The sequence below is a fragment of the Capra hircus genome, chromosome 3 (genome assembly GCF_001704415.2).
Source record: "Capra hircus breed San Clemente chromosome 3, ASM170441v1, whole genome shotgun sequence".
In the NCBI taxonomy this organism is placed as follows: domain Eukaryota; kingdom Metazoa; phylum Chordata; class Mammalia; order Artiodactyla; family Bovidae; genus Capra; species Capra hircus.
The window spans coordinates 31,366,272-31,393,793 of record NC_030810.1 but is presented as its reverse complement, the minus strand read 5'-3'; the positions used below and the strand labels follow the sequence as shown (position 1 = coordinate 31,393,793).

Below are 27,522 nucleotides of genomic sequence, written 5' to 3'. Positions count from 1 at the left end.
CAATCTACTGCAGTATTTTTGCCAGGAAAATCCCATGGGCAGAAGAGCCTGGAGGGCTACAGTCCATGAGGTCACAGAGGCAGACACAACTGAGTTACTAAGCACACAGACACATGTTGATCTATGGCTGAGATCATAAATCCACAACTTTGGTTCTTAAATGCCACATGAAGGGGTTTATTTGGACAGGCAGCAGAGAGCCACCAAAAGTTTATATCAAGGGGTTTATCAGCAATTGTTAGTGCTATATATCTTATAAGCATTCTTTGTATGTTGTGAAGAAATTAGGCACACCTGCAGTGTTTCAAACAGCACGTGGTTGGTTTCACTTTGCCTCACATAGACAGTAGCATTACTGATACTACTCAATAGATAAGCAATGGCATTACATCAGCACCTAGAGCCTCTTAGCAAGCACAGTGAAGTCAGCTAATGGTGCTGCTTCTTTCTTTTCTTTTATGCTCTAGGAAGGATTAAGAAACTTCAAGGAACTTCGAGCCAAATTTCAAAATCTTGATGCATCATCTCTTTCAGGACCTATCAAATTCCCAGCAGGTGTTTCTCAAAAGGGAGACTTTGGAAGCAGACAGTCCATGAAGACTTTGGCCAGTGGGAAACCCCCCTCATCCAGCCACAATCAGCACTCACCCAACTGTGCTGATGGTGATCCCCAGCCTCTTAAACCCCAGCAGGTGAAGGAGGCTCAGAAGAGTGAGACTCAGAAATGTTCTAATTACCTGGAACTTTTGAGTTTTCCTGGTTCTGCAGTAAGCTCACAGAAGGCTCCTCTGCTGTTAGATGTGTGTCAGTCAAATGATGAGATAGCCAATAAGAAGAAAGTCATGGTGAATGATTGCTTCAGAAACAAGCTCTGGAGCTGGGAGATTTTATCTCAGAAAAGTGAGACACCACCCGTCTTTCTCCCTGCCAGTTGTGGAAGCAGGGCCTTCCATCTAAAAGAGCAGAAAAGTATCAAGCCGACTCCAGAGGAGCCCAGGGAAGATATGGAAATAAAAGAAGCCCAGTCCCTACCTTCCCACAGACACCTGATGGCCCACAGGAGATTGCGTGCCATCTCTGAAGGTCCCACCGTCCGACCTTCTCAATGTAGCAGGGAGAGCAGAGCAAACTCCAGTCCTGAGAGGAGCTTGACAGGGAGCATCTGTCACCCTGTCTATGACAATAAGCTCACCAGCCAGACCCCAGGTGAGAAATCAAGTCCCCACAGGCCTAGGGGGAGGGATCACTGTGTTTTTCTAATTTAGAGCTTACTGGCATGGGTGGTCTCATATGTGGCCTGGGAAATGTTTGTCCCACACTCTAGCGCAGATATTCTAAGCTTATCTGCCAGATTATAATTTCAGGTTTGGATTAAGTGATTAATCTCCAGGAATTATATAGACAGACAGGTGGGACAAACCCAGATTTGAATCCTTTAGCTCTGCTTCTTGCAAGATGCCTGAACTGGGGCAGTCTGCTTAACTTCACAAAGCCTGGTTTCCTTTCCTATCAATCGATCCATTGCCAGTCTTCCTTGTCTTAGTAAAGTAGCACAACCACCCTCCTATTTGCTCAGGTCAAAAATCTAGGAATCATATTCTATTCCCCTCACCCACCCCACCTCCCTGCCTCTTTGTTTGTGACTAATCATTGTTTGCAGCAAGGTCTTGGCTCTGTCACCAAAACACGTTCTGAATCTCCTGACTTGCTTCCATTTCTGCCTTCTGCTCAAGTCTGCACCACTACGGACCATCTCTTGCTTGGACCACCGCAAAGTCCAGCTGGTCTCCACGCTTTCACACTCTTGCCCTCTTGTATTCTATGCTCCTCCTCACAGGTACAGTGATGCTCTAAAGCATTAATCCAACCACATCACTCCCCTGCTCATTTCAGCTTCAGCTGACTTGCTGTGGCTCACAGGTACAGTGATGCTCTAAAGCATTAATCCAACCGCATCACTCCCCTGCTCATTTCAGCTTCAGCTGACTTGCTGTGGCTCATCCAGTTTGCTCCTTGCCAGCATCTTGTACTCTCTCCTCTCTCACCACACTGACCTTCTTTCCATTCCTGATATGCCAAGCTAGTTCCACCCCAGGGCCTTTGTACTCGCTGCTTGCTCTGTCTGGAACACTCTTCCTGTAGGACTTTGACATCTCACTCCTTCACTTTATCACGGTCTCCGCTTAGTACCACCTGCTGTGTGTGGACCTTGTGGATCACTCTATCTGAAATAGCCACCCACCTCCAGCAGTCTTTTTTCTTACATGGCTTTAGTTTTCTCTCACTTACCCCTATCTAGTTTGTTATCTATTTGTTTACCTCAGTAAAGTATAAGTTAAGTGAGAATAAAAACTGTCTTCTTTACCGTTGTATCCCCAGAACCTAAAAGAACAAGGCCAGTTTCAATGAGTTCTCAAGAAAGTATTTTTTGAATAAATGGATGGCTGGCTGCCTGGCTCTCTTGCTTACAAAATCCTATTTGGTTTCTCTTCCACTCAGAATAGCATCTAAACTACTTACTACTGACTTCATAGCTCTGCTTCTTTTGGTCCCTGCTTATGTCTCCGACTTACTTCCTGCTGTCTTTCCCTGGCTCGCTAGCCAATAGACGACATCCTGGAATTCCTTGCTATTTTGTGAACAGACTTCATTATGACTCAGGACCTTATGATTTCTGTTCCTCCTTCCTATATAATACGTTTCTTTGATCTTTCCTTCGTTACCTTTAGGTCTAAGTTCAAATGACACTTTCCCAGATAAGCCTTCTCTAGCCAAAGATCTCTATCTAAAGTCTATCACCTCACCACCAAGAATTCACATTCTTTCATATCATCCTGTTTTATTTCCTTTATAGAATTAATAGAATGCTGTGATTTTCTCTGTTTACTTTTTTTAAATTGAAGTATAGTTGATTTATAACATTGTGTTAGTTTCAGATGTACAGCAAATGATTCAGTTATATATATATGTGTGTGTGTGTGTATATATATATATATATATACACACTTCTATTCTTTTTAAGATTCTTTTCCTGTATAGGTTAATACAAGATACTGACTTTAATTCCCTGTGCTTTGCAGTAGGTCCTTGTTGGTTATCTATTTTATGTATAGCAATGTGTACATGTTAATCCCCAAATCCTTATTTGTCCCCCATCACTGCCCTGTTATAGTTTTCTTATCTGTTTATTTGTTTGCGTGTTTATCATCAGCCTCCTCCTATTGGTACGAAAATTCTTGAGGGCAGAACTCTATCTTTTCTTGTCCTTAACTCTAGTTCCAGCCCCTAGAACAATGCTTAGAATATAGTAAATTATTGTTGATGAAGGAATAGGGAGGAAGAAAGGATGAATGGGAGCGAGGAGAGATGGGAGGAAGAAAGGATGAATGGGAGCGAGGAGAGATGGGAGGAAAGAAAGGTCTAGATAACCTACCTGACAGAGCTGTTGGGAGGATCAAATGGGATAACCCATGAAAATTGCTTAGCACAGTGCCTGATAAAAATTAGGAGCTCAGTTAGTAAGTAAGTGATCATTCATTTTACTGTCTTCTCTATTATCTGATAAAGACTAAAATCTCTGACTTTGCAGCTTATACTTCAAGTCTTAGAAGAAAGGAACTTTGGCCCTGTGTAACCCCTTCTAGTAGGGCTAGAAGGACCCCTGCTCCTTGACTGCAGAGGAGAGCAGGGCTTTGAGGGGTTCGCACTGATGTTTTTGTAAAACACTAGCCAAGTTTCTTTAGTTTTACCATGTGGTCAGCCACTGTATTTTGTCAACCAAAAGTCAAGGCACTTGAATAATGTAAGATTTTGTGCTGTTTTCAGTGTAAAAAGCATATACAATATTTATATATAAGGTTGGAATTTCTGTTGGTTAGCTCATCAGTGCAGAAGAATAAAATACGTAAAATTGGGACTGTCCTGGAAATTACAGGATATAGAATCCACAGGTGCCCAGGTACCACAAAGCCAGCCTTGAAACCTGTTCTGGATGTTGGAGCCCTGGAAATCAAGAGACCAATTGTTTCTCCTCTTCATGTCCCCTCATGAGTGCTTGAAGAATCCTTTCAGGGAATAGTCGCTGTCACTGCCCATCTGCCCATTCTCATTGCGCATTCCTGCTGATGCCGGGCCTGTGCTTGGCACTGAGAGGTCACTAGGGCTTAGTGCCTTCCCTCTAGGAGCCTACATTCAGTGGGAAGATCGACCAGCCCTTCTCACCTGTCACAGCACTGATGGAGAGGTGGTAACAATATGCTAGGTGATACTGAACAAAGAGTGGTTGATTATGAGTCAGTTTTCTGGTAGAAATCAGGAAAGGTATCATTGGAGGAGGGTCTTAAAGAACGAGTCTAAGTTCACCAAGGGAGGAGTAAGGGAACAGTATACCAGAACAAGAATGGCATGAACAGTTCAGTTCAGTCGCTCAGTCGTGTCCGACTCTTTGCGACCCCATGAACCACAGCACGCTGGGCCTCCCTGTCCATCATCAGCTTCCGGAGTCCACCCAAACCCATGTCCATTGAGTCAGTGATGCCATTAACCATCTCATCCTCTGTCATCTCCTTCTCTTGCCCTCAATCTTTCCCAGCATCAGGGCCTTTTCAAATGAGTCAGCTCTTCGCATCAGGCGGAATGAACAAACTCTTGAATATTTGAGAGCTATTTAAGGCTTTTGAAATCAAATCTGGACTTGTAATAACCTACAAAAGAATCAGAAAAGGATCTTATACACATATAAAAGCTGAGTCATTTTGCTGTATACCTGAAATGAACACAACTTTATACACATACGCATACACAAACATGTGACTCACTATGCTGCATAAACACAACTTTGTAAAATAGCTATACTTCAAATAAAAAGGTGAATTAAAAATAGAATAAAAGAAAAAGAAAAAGAAACTGCAAAAAATATTTATGAAATCTGGAAAACTGAGAAGCCAGTGGTGTGAGCAAAAGATGTTGGGACTGAAGGCTGGGGAAGCAGGATGGTAAGGTGTAGTAAGAAAAAAAGTGTAGACTGATGCTGTGTGGTGTTTTAATACCAAAGGATGGAGTGAGTGGACAGCAGCTGAGGAGACTGAGCTTCATCCTCTGGGCAGCTGGGATGGTGGTGAGCTTGTGTTCACATGTTGATCAGGACACTCTGGCTACTGGCTGGAGAATAGGTGGGAGGGGAGTGAGACTGAGGCCAACCATGAAATGGAGATAATAACCTATATTTTGGACTCTTTGTGCCCAGAGGAACAGCCGGATGTCAGGCATCCACAACTCCCCAGTACCAAGCCACTGCCTTCCGTCGAGTCCCTGGGTCCTCCTCCCCCAAAACCGCCAAGGCCCCCAGTCGTGACCCTCCAGGCCTTCCAGAGGCAGGCAGCTGCTCTTTCCAAGCCCGATGGGGAAGGTAAGAAAACACACACACAGGGCCGGTGCACAGCCAGCCAAGGGCAGTCATGGCTCCCGTGCCCCCATCTCCCTGTCACCTCCCCCCGCTGCATCCGCTCCCAGGGGACGGTGCCAAACTGCTTTTCTGTGGGGCTGGACATCCATCACTGCTTATTCTCATGTAGAGGCTGTGGCAGCTTGCCCGTGAAATGACAAATCTGGGGGAACTGGCCCCTTATCGCTCCTGGGCCAGCCTGCTTCCCCTGAGAGCTTTGCGTTTGATCACTGGGAATCTGTCCAAGAGGAAGAAAAAGAAAAGTAGCTGAAGAGGGAGGCAGGGAGTCTTTGTTTTCCTACAAAGCCTGTGTTGTCAACACAGCCAAGTGGAGTAGGAGAGGGGGAGGGAGCGGAGGGAGGAAACTCAGTGTGAACTTGACCTGGGATCCTGATGGGAGTCCCCTGGGCCACTGTGGTCAGTGTTCAGGAATGGACTGAAGGGCCCCACCGCTGCCCCCACTAGCCCTCGTGCCATAGACTGCAGCGTCCCTGCTTGGCAGCCTTTCTGTGCTCTTGTGTGTTTTCCTCTGCTATGTAAGGGAACCTTCTCACCCCCTTCCATCCCCCGTAGCCTGATCCCACTGACACTGTCAACACCTTTGCTCACATTTGCTCTAATGAAACACGAGGTGCACGTACACTGTGGGGTGATGTGTATTGCGGTGCTAGCATTTTTTTTACTGTGGCCACGAGCACCAGTGAACAGTACACTGAAAGAGCTAATTCTTCATTCGTTTCTTCTCAGCTTGCTGATTGCTCATTTGACTGCTTTGGGCAACCTCAGGGTGAAATTTCTTTAACTCAGTGGTTCTCAAACATCAGCATGCATCAGAATCAACTGGAGGACTTGTTAAAATATAGCTTTCTGGGCCTGAACCCAGAGTTCTGAGTCAACTGGTCTGGATTTGTGCTTAGTCGCTCAGTCTTGTTCGACTGTGAAACTCTTTGGACTGTAGCCTGTCAGACTCTGTCCATGGGATTTCTCTGGCAAGAATACTGGAGTGTGTTGCCACTTCCTCCTCCAGGGGATCTTCCTGACCCAGGGATCGAACCTGCATCTCCTTTGTCTCCTGCATTCCAGGTGGCTTCTCTACCGCTGAGCCATTGGGGAAGTCTGGTCTGGGTTTGGAGCATTTGAGAATTTACGTTTTTAACAAGTTCACTGGGAGACACTGATATAGCTGGTCTGGGGGCCATGCTTTGAGAACCACTGCTGAAAGTTACCTTAAGTCATATCCCAAAAGGAAATTCTGTAACGAGAAATAGAGCTCTTCTAAGTATACTTTGATAATATGGCTATCTCCATATCAAAGAGGGTGGTTTGATTTTTATAAACATTAAATAATTCAGGCCTCAAACCATCTCTCTGAAAGAGAAAAAAGTTGTCAGAGAACAGAGGACTAAGGTTTTGGGAATAAAATGGGCTCCCCATTTTATTAAATTTTATTAAATCCCAGCTCCCTCATCACTGGCTATTTAGGTTTGGTCGTGGGACCCGCTGAGCTTCATTGTCCTTATCTGTAAAATGGGGATGATAGTGACACTCCTCTTGTAGGATGATTGTAAGGAGAAATGAGATGAGGCCTGGGAAAGCTGAACAGTGCCCAGCACAACAGTAAATGCTCAAGGAAGGCACTCCTACCATTACCTCAAGCATGCGTCGAGCAGCTGCACTCTTCTTTGCCGGACTCTGTGATAGAAACAAGAGATTAGTTACAACAAGTGCTGTTAGAGCTAGTGAACACCCACAGGGCAAAGGGAAAACAAGAACATCAACCTAGGTCTCATACCATTGAGGAAACTGGGTAAGGAGTATATGGGGTCCCTCTGTATTATTTCTTACTATTGCATGTAAACCTACAATTATCTCAAAGTGGAAAGTTTAATTTAAAAAAAAATGTAAAGAAACAAGAAATTAAGAGATAAATCCCATAGAAGTTTCGGGGCCCAAGGAAGTAAAAGTCTAATATAAAGACCCTGCAGTCATAGCTAAGCACCATAAAGTGTGTGTGAATCCTGCATGCAGTCCCTGGCAGTCCCTGGGTGCTGGGGTGGGGCAGGTGAGCTGCACCTCTACATTTTCTTTGGTGGTGGGACGGGGTCAGGTCATTGTACAAACAGTTCACTTAAACAGACTGCCACTAACATGTCTTTTTTTTTTTGCCCTGCCTCTTGCTCTTGCAGAAGCTGCGAAAGAAGGCAACCTGCCTCCAGTGAGGTGAGTACCCATTTCTTAATTGTGCAGCAATGCAGCCCATCAACAAGGCTGCTTAGCCTGCCCCAAAGCAGGCAATAAGCACAGGTCAGGTGTCTGTATTTCTCAGAAGAGTTGGAGAAGAAGAAATAACAAATTGCAACCAACTGCAACTTTTGATTAAATGAGAGATTAAATAAACTGCATTTAACAACTGTGCTGATGTTAAGTTGCAAAGATGGGTCTCTGAGGTCCTTTTATTTACGGTACAGTTGGGCTCAGTAAATTGAAACATCAGCCTCCTAGTAATAAATCGGATTAGAGGCTACAGAGTGCTGTGGGCAGCTAGTAAGATCCCCTGGAGAAGGAAATGGCAACCCATCCAGTACTCTTGCCTGGAAAATTCCATGGACGGAGGAGCCTGGTAGGCTACAGTCCATGGGGTTGCAAAGAGTCGGACGCAACTGAGCAACTTCACTATCGATGGGACGAAGGACTTTCTGGCTTTGGTGCACTCATTGTAATACTCTTGCCATGGAAGTGTCAGTCTGAGTATTGTGCCCTCTGATGTGTCATGCGTTGAGCTGACCACTTTATATTGAGGTTCTCGCGTCCTCTTCTCAAGAAGGCTGCGAAGTTGCTGGCTCTGTTTTCATTTCATAGCTAGAGATACTTGGGCTCAGAAAATTTGCCACTTGCAGAGCCATGATTCTAACCCACATGTTCCCAAACTATTTTTTTTAAGCTGAGATATAATGGATATGTATAACTGTGTAAGTTCGAAAGCACAATATATTGGTTCAATACACATATTTCACAAGATTGTTACTGTGGTAGCATTAACTAACACTAGCTAGCACCTTTATCACCTTACATAATTATCATTTCTTTTGAAAACAGTTAAAATTCTAGTCTCTCAGCAAGCTTAAGTTTATAATAGAACATTTTTTTAAAACTATAATCCCTATGTTGTACACTGAGTCTCCAGAATTTATGCTGCAAGTTTATACTCTTAACACCTCCAGTTTCCCCGCTCCTCGGTCTCTGCTAACCACCATTCTACTTTCTGCTTTTACAAGTTCAGGTATTTTATTTTTTTAAGATTCCGCATATAAGTGATATCACATAGTATTTGTCTTTTCGGACTTATTTAGCATAATGCCCTTGAGGTTCATCCATGTTGCAAATGGCAAGATGGCCTTCTTTTCAAGGCTAAATAATATTCCATATCTATATATATCCATCTTTATATATACATACACATATATCACATTTATAATATATGACATTCATGTATCTTTAACATTTGTTATCTATCACATTTACACACATATCTACTATACACACATATACATTATATATATATCTCTCACATCTTCTGTACATAGACATTTCGGTTGTTTCCATATCTTGGCCATTGTGAGTAATACTGCAGTCTTCATAGGAGTGCAGGTATCTGTTTCAGATCCTGTTTTCGTTTCCTTTGGGTGTATACTGAGGAGTAGGATTTCCGGATCATACGGCACTTCAATTTTTAATTTTTTGAGGAACCCCATGCCGTATTCCATAATGGCTGTACTAATAGATATGCCCCAACTGTTTTGAGTGTACCACCTTAACTCCTTCACAAAGATGCTCCTGTTCTCAAGAAGGTCAGTCTTAGAAGGAAAACTAAACCTAAAAATGATCATACTACCTATTCACTCATTAAATGTTGATAATAGTAGAATGTATTACATTTTATAATAGAGAAAGGTACAAGTTTCAGAGGCTGCAAAAATGTGGAGATCGCTTTTCCTTGGGAGGGTCAGGGAAGTTTTTTTTTTTTAATAGAAAACATATCAGTTCGCTATTACTACAATAATACTACATAATAACAATATAACAATAGTAAACACAGCGAGTATGGGTTCAGTTGATCTGGGCTAGGCTCAACTGCCTGGCACATATGTTTCAGGCTGTCCAGGCAATCTTGCAAATGCTGAGTTAGAGTGAAACACTGAACGGTTACATGGCATTGGGCAGGGATCTAGGAAGGGATGAAGAATAGAGGCATTAATTCAATCAACCTAACAGTGAAGATGCAACATTTGAACTAAGTATTAAGGATAAACATCTGTCAGAAAACACAGGAAAAGACATCATAAGCAGAACCTAAAAGTGTGGAGTATCCTGTTTTCTTTTGGAAACTGAAGTAGTTGAGTTTAGAGTATAGAAAGTATAGTAAGAAATGGGAAGGAATGTGTTGTTAGAGGGAGATAGGAACCAAATAATGGAGGATTCTGTACACCAAGGATTGGATGAGATGATCTGGTTCAACAAGGAACAAACTGCCTGGAGCTAGATAAAATTCATGTGCTTTGGGAACCCTTAGTTCAATTGCCTATTTGAAAGAGTTCAGTGATGACACAGGGTAAGTCAGCTGCCTTCTATGTGCGTTTGTGTGAAAGAGAGAAAAAATTAGACAGCCCAGGAGATGATCTGTACTATTTACTCTATGAACGTGGGCCCCAGTGTCACAGTTTGAGGGGACAATGTACTTCTGCTGTGCTCTAAGTTGGTCTTGCTTCCCTCCAGCCTTGAATACTATGAGCATCTCAGTGTGATTATGAGTGTGCTGTGATAGTAGTGTTCAGCTCGATATGCATTTTCTCTATAGCTTGGCTCTGGACTAAGCTGACTTCTTCTCTGGCATTTTAATCATCCATTTCAACATGCGGGGCAGTGGGGCAAACTTGATAGGCAAGTATTGAGAAACTGGTCAGTCTCTGGTGTGACACCTTCTTGCTAAGGGATTTACAAGCACAGTTTCAGTTTGACTTTAAACAGTTTCCTTTGACTTTAAAACTTAATCTCACCTAAAATGAGACTCGCTATACTTCAGTGATGATATGAAAGACAAGAGATGAAGAGGGACCTGAATACTTAGGTGTGGCTTCATGGAAGTAAAAAGAACTTGAAATGTATCCTGTAATGATAGGTCAGGATTACATAGGGCTACTTATTTGTTCCCTTTTGTGAGACTCTGTAGCTCAGACAGTAAAGAACCTGCCTGCAATGCAGGAGACCTGAGTTTGACTCCTGGGCCAGGAAGATACCCTGGAAAAGGGAATGGCTACCCACTCCAGTGTTCTTGCCTGAAGAATTCCATGGACATAGGAGCCTGGCGGGCTATAGTCCATGGGGTAGCAAAGAGTCAGACATGACTGAGCTGCTAGCACTTTCACTTTCTAAGGCAGGTGAGGGTAGAGTAGTATTCCCAGAAATAATGACATTCTTGGCTTATAGTAGGTAGATGGAAGAATGGATGGCTGGACAGACCGAAGGACAGAGCAATGGATGTTCACTATAGAGCTAGAACATGATTGAAAGCAAGGTGGCAGAGAAGAGGATATAAACAGACAGAAGGATGCTGATGTGGAAAAGTAAGACACGACATTGAATTCTGAAATACATTAAGTGCCATGCTAAGGGTTTTGAATTTTATCTTGTAATGCTAAGAAATTACTTTGAACAAGTAAATGCCATGATGCTGAGCATTCTTAGATACAACTTCCATGGAAACTGCTGCTTGTTTAGGAAGAACATCTTCCATGTTCATGGTATTAATCATCAATGAAGATATTAGATTAGAAATAGAATATGTCAGATCTCATTACTGGAAGGGGGCCTGGCAATTATCTGATGCAACAGGCCATATAGCAGAATATCAACAAAAATCTGAGCTTTAAATCTCAGTCTTGCCACTTAACGTTTATGTAGTCTTGGACAAATGTCTCAACTTCTGCAAACCTAAGTTTTACTTATGTAAAATGGGATATTAATAGTTCCTAACACATGCAGTTGTGGCATGGGTTGAGTGAAATAATAGTTTTAAAGTGTTTAGTGCATTACAAAGTGTCTAGAGAGTGTTGAGGAAAGTTTGCTTGGCTGTTATATAACCTCTCACCAAGGGCAGGGATTCATGTTCAGAACCTTATTCTCTTCAAAAATCCTTTGATGGGGAGCTCATTGCCTGGAGATTTCAGTGTTTTTCTTTTGGGAGGGCAGATTTTATTCATATGACACACATTTGTTGAGCATCTACCATATGCCAAGTGCTCTTATATTGAGACTACACTGAGAACACAGCAGTGTATAAAAAATATCTTACATGTGCCCACACACACATTTGTTTGTTTATTCAAAAGTCCTTGAAGTTGGGCTGGAAAAGAAATGACTTCCTTACTCTACACTCTCAATCATCTATCCTGGATCTACTGATTGATGCAATGGATGCCTTCTCTACTCCTTTCTTTAAAAAAATTTTTTGTTATCTATTTGGCTACATTGGGTCTTAAGTTGTGGCAAATGGGATCTTCATAGCATCCTTCAGATCTTTCATTTCAGTTGACGACCTCTCTAGTTTTGGCACGAGGGCTTAGTTGCTCAGAGGCATGTGGGACCTTCGTTCCCTGACCAGGTATCGAACCTGCATCCCCTGAAATAAAGAGCTTCTCTCTGTTTTAGTGTCTGAATCAGAGATTCCCTGACTCAGGACTACCCTCTGACTCTTCCTAATAGGAAAAAACCCATAGTTATAGCTAATGAGGATTAGTTATAGCTAACTATAACTATAGTGATTCTTTACCACTGAATCAGCAGGGAAGTCCCTTTATTTTTTCTTTACGTGATGTTTTTTAAAATATCTAAGGACTACATTCTTCCCTAATCTCAAACTCTTATTGTTTTTAACCATTATTCACAAAACAGGGGTCTATGTTTTTGCTGTATCTCTGCAGATATATTTTGTAATCCTCTTTTTAGGAACTCAATGCATTTACAATAGCCATTTTTACTTCTAAGCCCCTTTATACTGTGTATTACATATAAGCAGCATTGTGTGATGGAGCAAGTACAGGCCCAGAGACAAATTAGCATGGGTTCAACCCTGCCTCTAATACAAGTCAGTGAACAGCTAAGCTTTGATATGCATGTCTCTAAAGTGAACATAGTAATATTTACTTCATTGATTGTCACAAAGACTAAATGATATAGAGTATATAAAGCTCGGGAATACACAGAAGATGATCAATGAATCTTAGTTTCTTCAACCCTTGGCCTCACCCTTTCTTCTTCTCTCTAGAATATTAATATCACATTAATGAAATGACTCTTTGGAGTTTATCCTTTGTCATCACTCTTTCACGCAAACCAAGCTAGTTGGCATGCCTCTTGAATAAGCAGCTTCTATTTGTGTGTGTGAGCAAAGCAGGTTAGTCCCAGGGCAGCAATCAGCTCTGAGTCTATGTCAGTACTTAGCAGAGTTGACTGTTGGCTAATATTTTATTCATTAGCTATAACTATGGGTTTTTGTCCTGTTAAGAGTCAGAGGGGAGTCCTGAGTCAGGAAATCTCTGATTCAGACACTAACAGAGAAGCTCTTTATTTCAAGAGAATAGATTCAGATAGTACAATGTTTCTCTCATGTGAGGGTCTGTGGGTAGATTTTAGGAGTCCACCATATTCTCTCCCAAACATTTAATTTTGATTTTCATGTTGACAGTAGTCTTTAAAAGATAATATAAACCTGTTTTCAATGTCTAGATGGCCTCCTTCAACCTGGTACTTTGGAACATACTTTTGGGTTTGTGTTTTTGGTATTTCTACCCCACACAGAGTGGGGAATAGAAGTGTCTTCTAGGGCTGAGCAGATTATGTGATCACGTCTAGGAGCTATGTTATGACTAGGAAGAATAGATCCCAGGGGATGAATGCCTTTCCTAAGGCACTCAAGTAAAACAATGATAACAGAAATGACACGGTGGTCAAATAAGATACGGCTGTAGTTCTTACTTGAACAGTGGTAAATGCTATGAGGAAAAATACATATATAAGTTTTAAAGGTTACACTCCACTTACAGTTGTTACAAACATTGGCTATATTCCCTCTGTTGTGTAATATATCATCGTAGCCTACCTTACATCCAATAGTTTGTACCTCCTTCTTCCCCACCCATGTATTGACCCTCCCCCTACAACTGGTAACCACTAGTTTGTTTTCTGTGTCTGTGAGTCTACTTTTATAAAGAAAAAAGCGTATTAGGATAATAAAATGGGATTGGAAATGAAACCAAGGAGGTGCAGGACCATCAGGAAAAGCCTTCCTGAAGTGGTGACATTTGGGCCCCCATCATGGAGGTCTGGAAGATGTTCCAAGAGAGGGACAGCCGGGGTGCACTCTCAAGCGAGAACCACTCTCAGTGAGTTTCAGGAACGAGAAAGGCAAGGAGTAGAGCTAAAACTCAGTGTGCTAGGGCAGTGGTAGTGGTGATTCTTAGAAGCCATGGACTGAGTTTGGAGTTTGCTCTAAATGCATTGGGAAGCCAGGTAGTGAGCTGACATTTATTTGGGGAAGATCAGTCTGGTTGCTGTGTAAATAACATATAGTGAAGAAGCAGGTAGAAACAGGCAGATAGCCTAGGGAACCTTTGTGACAACAATGAAACCGTGACAGTATTAGAAATTGCAGTCAACGCTAACATAGTGTCCATTCTAAGGATGTGAATGATTTCATTTGTGGCAATCTTTAAGAAGTAGATACAATGATTATAGATTTTATAAATGGGAAAACGTGAGTCACAGGCTAAATAACTTGACATGGCCACACTTCTAAGGTAAGACCTAGTGGTTGAGAGGCAGCTGGCCATACAGAAACATTCCAGGAAGCAGGAACAGCATTTGCAAAGTCCCTGATGTAGAAGAGAGGAGGGCATCCTTGTAAAACAGAGAGGAGACCAGTGTGGTTAGAGTGCAATGAGGGAGAAAGAGGGTCGTAGGAAGGAGTTTGGAGAGGTTGCTAGGGCTGAGATCATACACATGAGGCATTCAATGGTTTTGTTGTTACTTTTTGTTTAATTAGAAGATAGTTACTTTATGATATTGTGATGATTTTTGCCATACATCAACATGAATTAACATTGTTTTGTTATTTTTAAATTAAATAGCATAAGCAAGGTTGTCTAAGCTATCTTTTTAAAAGATCTTCCTGGCTGCTATATGGAGAATAAACTGTTGAAGGACCAGAGAAAAATGATATACTTAATTAGTGCCTTAAAGAATAAGTAAGAGATACTGTATAGCACAGAGAACTCTACTGAATACTCTGTGGTGGCCTAAATGGGAAAGAAATTCAAAAGAGAGGATACACTTATATGTATAGCTGATTCATTTTGCTGTACAGTAGAAACTAACACAGCATTGTAAAGCCACTGTACTCCAACAAAAAAAGTAGTGTAAAAAAAGGCCTATTCACTTGTTAGTCATCATAATAAAGGAAAATTACCAAGCTGAAAAAAAAATAAAAGAATAAGTGAAAGTTTGTGGAAAGAACATTGGAGGCAAGGTTGTTACAAGCAGGGGAACCACACAAGAAAAAGCGCAGAGGCAAGAAACATCCTGATGTGTCGAGGAACCGCAGTAACTTGGCATAATTAGAATGCATAGTGGCAGTCTGCGTAGCATGTAATAATAGTTCAGCCAATACTGGCTGAATAATATAATGGACTCAGATGGTTCTTAGCTTGAGACTCAATTATATACAGTCTGTTTTTGTTATTTTCTAGATTCTTGGGTGTAGTTCAGCTCTCTGTCTAAATTATAAATTCTCTGAAAGCAGGGAAAGAATCAAATACTTCTTTCTTACCAGCTACATAATTTTGAGATCTTTAAAAATTGAACAACACAGCAATACTTGAAAACAAGAAGATCGAAGGAGTGTGTTATAAGGAGTTAAGAGCATAGGCTTTGTGGTCAGATAGCCTTAGGTTTATGTTTTGAGCTCCACACTAGCTGTGTGATCTTAGAAGAGTTATTTAATATCTCTGGGCCTCTGATTTCCTCACATGGGAAAATGGAGAAATCAATAAATCCTACCTGTTTTGGGTTGCTGTGAGGATCAAGATATGTATCTATAATTCCACAAAGTTCCCAGCAATGTTGTAAACACTTGATAAACGGCAGCAATTTGTCATGTGTTTGGAGTGCAGGGTTTGCCTGTAACAATGTCTAGGGCTGCAGGCAGTGGCCGGCTTCAGGAGGTCTGTTTCCTAGGAAAGCCAGACAGTAGCTCAGGGGATGACCCTGCCTTTCACTTCTTAAAACAAATGCTCTCAGATATGATATCCTACCTCAAAGCAGACACTCTGAAATTCAGGTATTTTAAAGCTTGGCCTTAATAATAAAAATGAGGGCTTGGGGTCATTTTTATTCACGCAGTGAAAGTTGCCACTGGATTATTGAGAAATTAGTGGTTACATTAGTAGAAGTCAGGGTGTGTTTAAAGAGTCGTTCCTAAGTTCATCAGTGATTTCATTGATTCTGTTAAGTAATACTATTAAGGGTAAGTAATACTATTCTTATAAGTGATAATATCAGGCACAGAGAAATATAGTAACTGCCTTGTCACATGTTCCCCATATACTGACTGCTATACAGAAGAATTGATCTGTGAAACCGTTGGATCAGCCTAACGAAATTTTGAAAAATATCGTCTAAAACCCACTTTTAAGCTCCGTGACCTTCACCATCACTCTGGGCTTCGTCATTTTCATTTCTCATTTTTCCTTGTTCCTGTAGTTCCAAGGAAAAGAGCAATGGACTAGGAATTAGAAGGCCTCTTTTCCTGACCCACAGTGGTGCTGTCTTGAGTGAGTTACTGAAGCTCTTCAAGCCTCAGTTTCCACATGTGCTACTGAGAGGATTCAAGGAGAGAAGTATGTAACATTAGCGTGAATAGAGCTTGAGGGAATGAGGGCACGTGAGTTAATGAGTGAGGAATCTCGGCGCTTCTGTGCGTCCCCGTCTTCAGAGCACACGATGGCCTCTCGTCATGGCTTTGCTTCATAGTTTGTTCAGTTCTCTTGGGTCCTCTCTGCAGTGTGTGCCGATGACCTCCTCCTGCACTGACTTCCATTGCAGAGGAGTGTTCATGCTCTGTTTGACCTCAGCTGGCACTTTTATTTTTCCGAGAAATTCTACAACAGAGTGATTGCGACCCAAGATTCTGCACTCAAATATCTAGCTTCTAATCTCTGCTCTGCTGCTTACTACTCTGTGACCTGGATTGTGCCTCAGTTTTCTCATTTGAACATGAAAGAGTGATAGTATCTTCATAGGGTCAATTGAGAATCAAATAAATTGAGTTATATACTTGGGACAGTGCCTAGCACAAAGTAAGGGAATAAAAGTTATTAGCTCTTATTATTGTTGACATGCCCTCCTTACAGATGAGACCAGTGGTTTGACAAAGTAGTTTCAAAGTTAATAATATTACTCCTGAAACTGAGATTACTCTAATAACATTTACAAGGTCATTGTATTAGTCAGGGTTCTCCAGAGGAACAGAACCAGTAGGGTATGTATTTTATGTATTTATGCATTACATATTAGATTGCATATATTACATATATAATATTTCATTATTTATTAAGTATGAGGAATTGGCTTACACAGTTATAGAGGCCAAGAAGTCCCATGATCTGCCATCTATAAGCAGAAAAGCCAGTGGTATAATTCCAAGTCCAACAGCCTGAGAACAGGGTACCAGATGGGATAAATCACAGTCCAAGGGCAGGAGAAGATGAGTTGACATGACCCAGATCAGCAGATGAGCCAGGACAAACTGAGTGGATTCCTCTTTCCTCCTCTTTTGCCTCTGTTCACACCTCAATGGATTGCCTACTTGTATTAGGGAGGGCAGTCTGCTCTACTGAGCCCACTGACTCAAATGCTAACTTCATCCAGAAACACCCTCTAAACAGTTCTAGAAATAATATTTATCAGGACACTCTGTGACCAGTCAAGTTGACACATAAAATTAACCATCCCTTTAGTCACAGTACTTCGGTGGCCCTTATGTAGAGAGAGTTGACTTACCCATTCATGAACTAGAAGCAAATACCTAGCGTCCAGAGCTGAATGACATTGTTTGCTGTTGATGCTATTGTACAGTCACAGTAGAATCTGTGAAGTTGTGAAGCATGCAGGGGTAGGAATTGGGCATGCATACACACATGGGTATACATGTATATGTGCATACACATATATAGGCTACATAAACTCATGTGTAAAATGATAGTAAAATCAAATACAAAGATGTATATGTAGAGGTGTGTGTGTGTGTGTGTGTGTGTGTGTGTGTGTGTGTGTTCTGTAAAAATGGTGGAAGTGGAAGAACTGGTGATAGAGGCAGTAGAAGCTGAAGTCCAAGTGGTTAATGTGTGCAGAGGGGAAATGGTGGTAAATGTTACTGTAAATGGAAGTAGTGAACTCTGTGTGCCAAGCACTGTGCTAAACCCAGCATAATGACAATCAGCTCATCCTCATCAGAAACAGGATTAAAGGAAAAAGAGACTTGGATCCAATTATGTATGCAGGGTCACAGCCAGGTAAAGCTGGCTAGAGGTGTGGAGATTCCACCCAAAAAGCCTCTATTTCCAGAAGTGTGTCTCTCCTTATAGCCATTCTGGTAACTACTTCATCTTTTAACCATTATCTAATATTTAGAAGACAGAGGTCGGAATAGCTTATGAGGAAAAATTTAAATAAAAATTTTTCCATGCAATTTTGTAAACCTCGCACAAATGCATTTTGAGATCCAGTTTAGATAGAATGGATGCCGTTGTTTGTATTCTAATTACCAGTCATTTGATTCAAGAATTAATTCTTTCATTCAGGAATTTCTTAGGGTAAAAGCCTATGGGGAGGTTAGTCTTACAAGAAGTATTTATTGGAGACAGAAACTTTCCACTTTGGGACTTTGGGTAATTGAGAGATCAGATGGTCTCATCCTTCCTTGTCACCAGGAACCGGTAGAATGTCCCAGGGAGCAGCTGCTGGCTAAGCTACAACTCTTCTTCCTACTTCTAGAACTGGTGGACCATCGAAAAAAATGGAATAAGTTGGATTTTCAACTTAGGTCCACACCCCTAATAAAACAGATGAAAAGCAGGGCACACGGGTTTTGTCATTAAGTCTCAGTCTTTTCTATTTCAATTCAGGTTCTTTAGATTTTCCGGAACTGTCTTGCAGTGAAACTTGTTGACTCATCCTCGTGCAGTGTAGCATAGGAGAAGGTGAGCATGGAAAGGTACCTGTCAGGCATTTCCCACGTTAACTCAGTTATTCCACCACTGAACTGCTGGTGACCCAACCAGTGAGATCACACGACCAGTGAGAGGTGGATGGGATGAATCTAGGTACAGTGTCCAGCACGTAGTACCCTCAAAAATTAGCAGCTGATCCTGTCGTGGAAAACTTCACTGTTTGACGAAGTGAGTTGGTGTTTGAATATGCTATGTGAGCTGCTTTCCTAGCATGTACAGTCTGATACAGAGGTTTTCTTCAAAGGAGGATGGTGGCCCAGGAGTGGACTTCGCAAGAGGAAGTCACAAGTCTGTGTTTCATCCTGAGAGCCCAAAAATCTGTTTAGAAGATAGGTTTCTAAGGGTCCAAATACAGTTAGAAAATATTTGCTTTCACAAGTCATCTTTAACATTTCCACTGCGTTTACAGGGTTCTTATTTCTCCAGGAACATAAGGTTGAAGGTATCATTAAGAAGCATTCATATTTTATTATGCAATGTTTAAATTACTAGAGGTTTTCTATAAGAAAGTCAGAAAAAAGATAAAAACCTGATGCTCTATGCAAGTAATAAAAGGAACTTTCCAAAATGCAAACCTCAGCACTTCTTTTAAAAAATACTGTAATTTTAATAATATAATAAATTTGTAGCACAATTTTTATGGAATGCCTATATGCAGAGGGCAGATATTTCATTCAATATCTATAGTATACCTTTCAAGTAGATTTTATTATTACTGTTTTGTGGAGTAGGAAACTGAAGATTTAAGGTATGTATTCAATACTTTTAAAACTAGAAAATGGAAGAGAGAGGATTCAAATTCAAATCTGTCTGACCCCAAGCTCCGAGTGTCAGTAATTCTGTGATGCCTCCCAATGATGTCTAAAGTCCTAGATACAGACTGTACACAAATATTGTAATAAATGTGGAAACAAAGAAATTGAAGCATAGATATATTTAAATTATAGAATTATTTCTTCCCAGAAATCCAGGTTCATTATATTGACCCATGTCATATTACATCAAGGTGTATCTCAGATCTTGTTTTAATGGACCAGGAAAAAGATAAAAGACATTCTCAGATGGCAGAAAGGGAAGTTTAAATACATGTACAGTGTCTTTTTTCTGTTTTAACATAATGCTAGGACTGCTTCTCTATAAAGACAACTGATCTGAAAGATGATTTTTTTAATGCTCTGTTGAAATTCTTTCTGATTATCTGAAGTCAGATATTTATTCATTTCTGACAAAAGTAGTCCAAGAAATTGATTAGACATTTCTTTCAACATTTCCACAAATTGTTTCTAATTAATAAAGTTAATTTACCATAGACCCATGGAGATTGTTAGGTCACTGGAGCATAAGATGCATGGCATAGTCTATAATTTAAGAACATTTTTCTCGATTATTTTATGCAGGGGGAAGGGAACAAAATAGTGAGGGAAGAAATTACGGATGCACTAGAGTTCACAATTTTTCCTCTTCAGCAAAATCAACTGTCCATCCATATCTTAAAATATTACAGAGATTATGAAAGAAAAACCTGAAATAACCAAAGTGGTCAAATATAGATAGGGAATCGAGTGGAATACGCTTATAATATAAAAAAAAAATGTAGGGAAACAGAGGAGGAAGTCCAGCCTTTCCACTGTCTATAACTACAGAAATAGGGTGGGAATCTGGAAGAATACCAAAACGAAAAGAGCTCACTTGTGTGGTGGTGGAAAGGTTACGGGTGATTCGTTTGTCTCTCTCCTATCCACATCCAGGTGAAGAAGTGATTTTCCGTTCGCTGTAGATACAGTTGTAGGAAGCCCTCTTCTTTCACTCCCTAGTCCTGTTTCTTCCCAGAACAACTCCAACTGTGACTATTAGAGTGTATCCATTTTCATTTCTTATTCTTCAGCTACAAACTCAGATGTCTGTTAAAGATACAGAATTTTACATTTTTGTATGCACAGCATCTTGTTTATCCTTCTGAAACTTGAATTTTTCAAAGCTGTTTTCATATCCTATCTATGCTGATGCATGTACAACTAGTTTAGTCATTATAATTGCATACTATATATATTTCATCGTGAAAGGAAGTGAAAGTGAAGTCACTCATTGTGTCCGACTCTCTGTGACCCTGTGGACTGTAGCCTACCAGGCTCCTCCCTCGATGGGATTTTCCAGGCAAGAATACTGGAGTGGGTTGCCATTTCTTTCTCCAGGGGATCTTCCCCACCTAGGGTTCGAACCCAGGTCTCCTGCACTGTGGGCAGGCTCTTTAACCTCTGAATGTATCATAATTCATGTATTTTCTGATTGAGGGATATTGAAATTGTTTCTTATCTTCACATTTCCCAATGATATTGCAGTGATCATCCTTATGTATTTCCAGGTGAATATAAGCAAGTTTCTCTAGGTTATTTACTTAAAGTAGAAATTGCTAAATAATAATAAGAAACTTCAGTTCTACTATAATAGGTATTGAAAACTTATCTCTCAAAGTGGCTGTCCTCTCAAACCAGTATAAAGAGTTTCCCCGTGTTCTGGCCAAATGTTGTGCTTTTCCAGTTGGGGGATTCTTGCTAAACTGACGGATGTAAATGAGATTCTCATTCTCTTGGCTCCATCTTCCTGTTGACCATAAGACTTCAAATTTGCTTTTGTAAATGACGAATTTTTTTCTTCTGTGATGTCTTTCATATCCTTTTGTTCAGTTTTCTATGGATTTGACATTTTCCTATTTCAGGCATTCCTGATAGAGTTTAGATATCAACTAAAGTTTATTAGACTTCATTATTAAGTGTGGTATCTGTTGGCATTTAACCTAGTTGAGAGAGTTTATCTACATGGAAATTTTTTTATATCTATTAAAATAGTTGAGAGTTTTTCTCTCTCATTGTTTCAGTGTGATTCATTGTAGTGATAGATTTTCTGATGTTGAGGCTTCCTTGAAGTCTTTGAATAAATTTTAGTTATTCTTAAGTTGATGTTAATACTAATTCATTTATTTAGTACTTAGTGAGTTTGGACTAAAGTTTCTTACATGAAACTGGGCTTTATTTTTATTTCATTGTTTGAACTTTTTGTGATTTTCATATCAAAATTACACTATCCTCCGAAAATGAGTAAAGTAGTTTTTCTCTTTTTCTATCCTCTGAAACTTTGCTAAAATTTTCTCATAAAACATAGTGGATGAAAAGGAGAGAGATGCACTGAGTGTGGAGGTGGGTGTGAGGGCGATTGATCCGAGCCCTTTAATGGTTTGTTGGCCTACTAGTCTTTCTGGTTCTTCAGTCTCTGTGGTAATTTTATATTTCCCTATTAATTTGCCAAATTTCCCTAAAATTTCAAATGTATTGGCAGAGAGCTGATCTTAATTTTTTCTTAGATTTCTGAAAGTCTGGAACAAGCTCTAGTTTTGTCCCCTTTCATTTCTGTAGTTTGTGTGTGTACAGATATGCATGTGCCTTCCCTCATTGTCTTGATCAGTCATGCTAAAGTGTGGTCTGATATTAATACACCTACCTAAGCTTTCTTTTGGAAAGTTGGCTTTATACGCTTTCTCCATTGATATGGGAGCTTTGGTTTATCTGGCAGTTTTCAACAGCATTACCAAGATTTTTCCAACATCCAGTCAGATACTCTCCATTTTCCTTACAGTAGACTAATCTATGTGCATTTTTTTGTGATTCTTGATCAGTCTGGACTTTTCCCTATTATATTTTATGTTTTAGACTTACCATGCAACTGCCTTATGTTCATTTATCCTTTCCTGCCTTCTTAATATTGAATCTTTCTCATTTAGTGTTTTCCTTCTACCACTTAGAAATAGAGGAAAACAATAGAATGGGAAAGACTAGAGATTTTTTTAAAGAAAATTAGAGATACCAAGGAAACATTTCATGCAAAGATGGGCACAATAAAGTAGAGAAATGGTATGGACCCAACAGAAGCAGAGATATTAAGAAGAGGTGGCAAGAATACACAGAAGAGCTGTACAAAAAGATCTTCACAACCCAGATAATCATGATGGTGTGATCACTCACCTAGAGCCAGACATCCTGGAATGTGAAGTCAAGTGGGCCTTAGGAAGCATCATTACAAACAAAGCTAGTGGAGGTGATGGAATTCCAGTTGAGCTATTTCAAATCCTAAAAGATGATGCTGTGGAAGTGCTGCACTCAATATGCCAGCCAATTTGGAAAACTCAGCAGTGGCCACAGGACTGGAAAAGGTCAGTTTTCATTACAATCCCAAAGAAAGGCAATGCCAAAGAATGCTCAAAGTAACGCATAATTGCACTCATCTCACACGCTAGTAAAATAATGCTCAAAAATCTCCAAGCCAGGCTTCAAAAATACATGAACCATGAACTACCAAATGTTCAAGCTGGTTTTAGAAAAGGCAGAGGAACCAGAGATCAATTGACAGCATCCACTGGATCATCAAAAAAGCAAGAGAGTTCCAGAAAAACATCTATTTCTGCTTTATTGACTATGCCAAAGCCTTTGACTGTGTGGATTACCACAAACTGTGGAAAATTCTTCAATAGATGGGACTACCAGACCACCTGACCTGCCTCTTGAGAAACCTGTATGCAGGTCAGGAAGCAACAGTTAGAACTGGACATGGAACAACAGACTGGTTCCAAATAGGAAAAGGAGTATGTCAAGGCTGTATATTGTCACCCTGCTTATTTAACTTCTATGCAGAGTGCATCATGAGAAATGCTAGGCTGGAAGAAGCACAAGCTGGAATCAAGATTGCTAGGAGAAATCTCAATAACCTCAGATATGCAGATGACACCACCCTTATGGCAGAAAGTGAAGAAGAGCTAATGAGCCTCTTGATGAAAGTGAAAGAGGAGAGTGAACAAGTTGGCTTAAAGCTCAACATTCAGAAAATGAAGATCATGGCATCTGGTCCCATCACTTCATGGAAAATAGATGGGGAAACAGTGGAAACAGTGTCAGACTTTATTATTTTTGGGCTCCCAAATCATTGTAGATGGTTGACTGCAGCCATGAAATTAAAAGACTTTCACTCCTTGGCAGGAAATTTATGACCAACCTAGACAGCATATTAAAAAGCAGAGATAGTACTTTGCCAACAAAGTCTGTCTAGTCAAGGCTATGGTTTTTCCAGTAGTCATGTATGGATGTGAGAGTTGGACTGTAGAGAAGACTGAGCACTGAAGAATTGATGGTTTTGAACTATGGTGTTGGAGAAGACTCTTGAGAGTCCTCTAGACTGCAAGGGTATCCAACCAGTCCATTCTAAAGGAAATCAGTCCTGAATATTCATTGGAAGGACTGATGTTGAAGCTGAAACTCCAGTACTTTGGCCACCTGATGTGAAGAGCTGACTCATTTGAAAAGACCCTGATGCTGGGAAAGATTGCGGGCAGGAGGAGAATGGGACAACAGAGGATGAGATGGTTGGATGGCATCACTGACTCAATGGATATGAATTTGAGTAAACTCTGGGAGTTGGTGATGGAAAAGGAGGCCTGGCATGCTGCATTCCATGAGGTTGCAAAGAGTCAGACATGACTGAGCAACTGAACTGAACTTCTGCCACTTAAGAAGTTAAATATTCTATTTCTATTCTTTTTGTGGTGACAAAGTTTGACATCCACAGTTAACTAAGTCTAATGATAATCAAAATCTCTATCCTGCTCCTGAATGGTGCCTGAGAATAATTCTCATAGCCCTGTTTCACAATCTTCAATAATTATTATTTAGCATTTTAATTCTACTTTATTCTTTTTTAAATTTATTTTTTAATTGGAAGGTAATTGCTTTACAGTGTTGTGTTGGTTCTTGCTGTAAAACAGTGTGAATCAGCCATAACTATTTATACATACATACACACACACACACACACACACACATATATATATCCCCTCCCTTGTGAACTTTCCTCCCTTCTCCCTTTTCACCCCTCTTGATCACCACAGAGTGCCTGGCTGGGCTCCCTGTACCATATAGCAGCTTTCCACTAGCTATTGTCTCTGATAGCCCAATTGGTAAAGAATCCACCTGCAATGCAGGAGACCCTGGTTCAATTCCTGGGTCGGAATTTGCCAAATTTTAGGGAAATTTGGCCAATTAATTGGAAAAGATCTGCTGGAGAAGGGATAGGCTACCCACTCCAGTGTACTTGGGCTTCTCTTGTGGCTCAGCTGGTAAAGAATCTGCCTGCACTGTGGGGGACCTGGGTTTGGTCCCTGGGTTGGGAAGACCCCCTGGAGAAGGGAAAGGCCACCCACTTCGGTCTTCTGGCCTGGAGAATTCCATGGACTGTATAGTTCCTGGAGTTGCAAAGAGTCGGGCATGAGTGAGCGACTTTCACCTCCACTTTCTCAGTAGCTTTCTGTTTTACACGGGGTAGTGTATATATGTGAGTGCTACTTTCTCATTTCATTCTACTGTCTCCTGCTGCTGCTGTGTCCACAAATCTGTTCTTCATGTCTGCATCTCCATTCCTTCCCTGCAAATATTTTCATCAGTACTATTTTTCTAGTTTCCATATATATGCGTCAATATATGATATTTGTTTTTCTGTTTCTGGCTTACTCCACTCTGAACAACAGGCTCTTCATTCGATCTTTTGACTACCTATAGTGGCTCATCTTCTTGTGTGATTAGCAGTTTTCCATTATAAGCCTGTTTTGAGTGGGGATTCTTCCCTTGGGAAACCACAGGTGCTATGAGTGTGGGAGCATCTTTACAGAATGACTTCGGGTTTCCTTTACAGGGGAGCTGGTGGTGGTGGTGGTGGTGGTGGGGGCGGGGGGCGGATTTGGCTTCTAACAGCAGGTTGGCTCTGTGTCTCAGGAACACACATAGTATGCATTCAGAACCCCGTGCCCTTGGTGCCGGGCTGCAGAGTTTCTTCCTTCTCCTGGGTGACTCTTGGAGCTACAACTGCCCTCCTCAGATAGGAGGCTTTCCTGTTTGCTCCTTGGGAGGGTGCATGGTTATTAAGATCAGTTTCACAGATGAGATGGCGTTTTGTGATCCTGGACCTTATTCTTTTAGCTCAGTTCCAGCTTCCCATTCAGTTGAGGCCTGTGGCTCAGACTGAATTTAAACCCCCAGCCATCTAGTCACTGGGATTTTTTTTATTTGGTCCCAGTTTCCCATGGAGCCCCTTGGCTGCAGTTCTCACTGACACTTTAATTGTGAATTTCCTCTCTGTCTGGCACCTGGGGGTTTTCACCTTACTGATCTCTAGGTAAATTATGCATTCTTGATAGAATTCTTTACACTGTTATATTTCATCCAGAAATCTGTATTTAAAGTGGGGGTGGTGCCTTCCATGTTGGCCATAGGTCACCGCATTGGCCAGACTTACTTATATTACTTCTCTAATGAGGAAAAAAATACCCAGAGTTTGAAAATGTGTTTTAAAAATGTTTTGCTTTAAGTAACCTTTTTTTCTCCACGCTTCTCAGTGCTGAATTTGAAGAACCACATAATTATGAGGCAACAATTTCCTATCTGAGACACTCCAGCAACTCCATTAACCTGTGCACCGCAAAAAATTTTGCTGATTGTAAGTGAGCTAAGCCAATTAATATTGTAATCCTGTATGGAATGAAAATATGTCCAAAATGGTATTTCCCCCAGCTAACTCTAAGTTTAAAAGTTAACAACCATGCGCTTTACTGTCACGTTTCTCTTTTCTCCCCTCTGCTAGCCTCTTAACTATATAAATAAACCCAGCTCTGTGTCAGTGCTATCTCCCAGCCCCTACTGCTGCCTTCTCATTACTTTCTCCTTTCCTTCCCCAATCTACTTAGACATTTTGCCTTTTGTAGATATATGGGAGGGAAAATCAAGTTATGGTGATTCATTTTTCTTCCTTCTCCTGCCATGGAAACTTCATCTCTCTTCTCTTGATGTTTGTCTTGAAGTCCCCTGGTAACTCCCTGTGGAAAAGGGAGATAACAGACTAGGGGAATGAGGTCCTTGTGTTTAGCCTGAATAGGAGCAGAGGATTCATTAAATGGATCTGACAACTGGTTCGGAGCTGGGTCTTCCTGCCTCTGGTATTACTGACAAAGCTCAGACCTTTCCATGAAAAAAGACTGTCCCAGGCAACATGGCGAAGAATCAGAAACTCATAGCATCTCTTCAGGATTCTGTGTCTTTGTTCTGCCTATATCAATAGAATCAATCAGTTCTCTACAAAAGGCCTAAATACTAGTGCTAGAATAAACACTAGTATTTACTGAGCTGTGCTGTGGGCCACAGTCCTGTTAAAGGTCCTCTGTGCACGTGCCTGTTGATACAGCCATTGTATTCACCCACTTTTAGAGACAGAAAACTGAAAATTAGAGAGACTGAGCTGCATACGGTCACACAAGTAATATGTGGAAGGGCTATACTGTGCAACGGCCCAGACTGCCTGTAAGATCCATGCTTTTCCCATAGTTTTATGCTGCTTCTCATTCAAGCGTGTTTGACTTCCCTGAAAGGAGAGTTAGAGATCCCCTCCTTCAACCTGTTTATTGTACAGACAGGAAGCCCAGGGCTCTGGGAGAGGAAGTCATTTGCCTGGGAACACATGCTTAGGAAGTTCATGGGTAAGAGTTAGAACCCATTGAAATTTCCATTTTCCCCCCAGGAAATAAGGGGTCAAAGAACTACTGGAAAAACTTTCTCCTAGACTGGGTAAGCTCTAGATTCTCCAAACTGGCTTGTAAAATACTAGCTTAAGAAGTGGAACTACTGTCTGCATCAACCCAGAAGACAGTACTGC

The 27,522-nt window shown here is 41.0% G+C and overlaps 1 protein-coding gene across 1 annotated transcript in view; it reads left to right on the top strand.

Moving 5' to 3' along the window:
- Positions 459-27,522, top strand: part of C3H1orf168 (chromosome 3 C1orf168 homolog) — a 79,121-nt gene continuing 52,057 nt past the window's right edge. Inside the window, 4 exon segments of the mRNA XM_018044659.1 lie at positions 459-1,206; positions 5,246-5,407; positions 7,630-7,663; positions 26,213-26,313. Of these exon segments, the coding sequence (XP_017900148.1) occupies positions 459-1,206; positions 5,246-5,407; positions 7,630-7,663; positions 26,213-26,313 (1,045 nt within the window).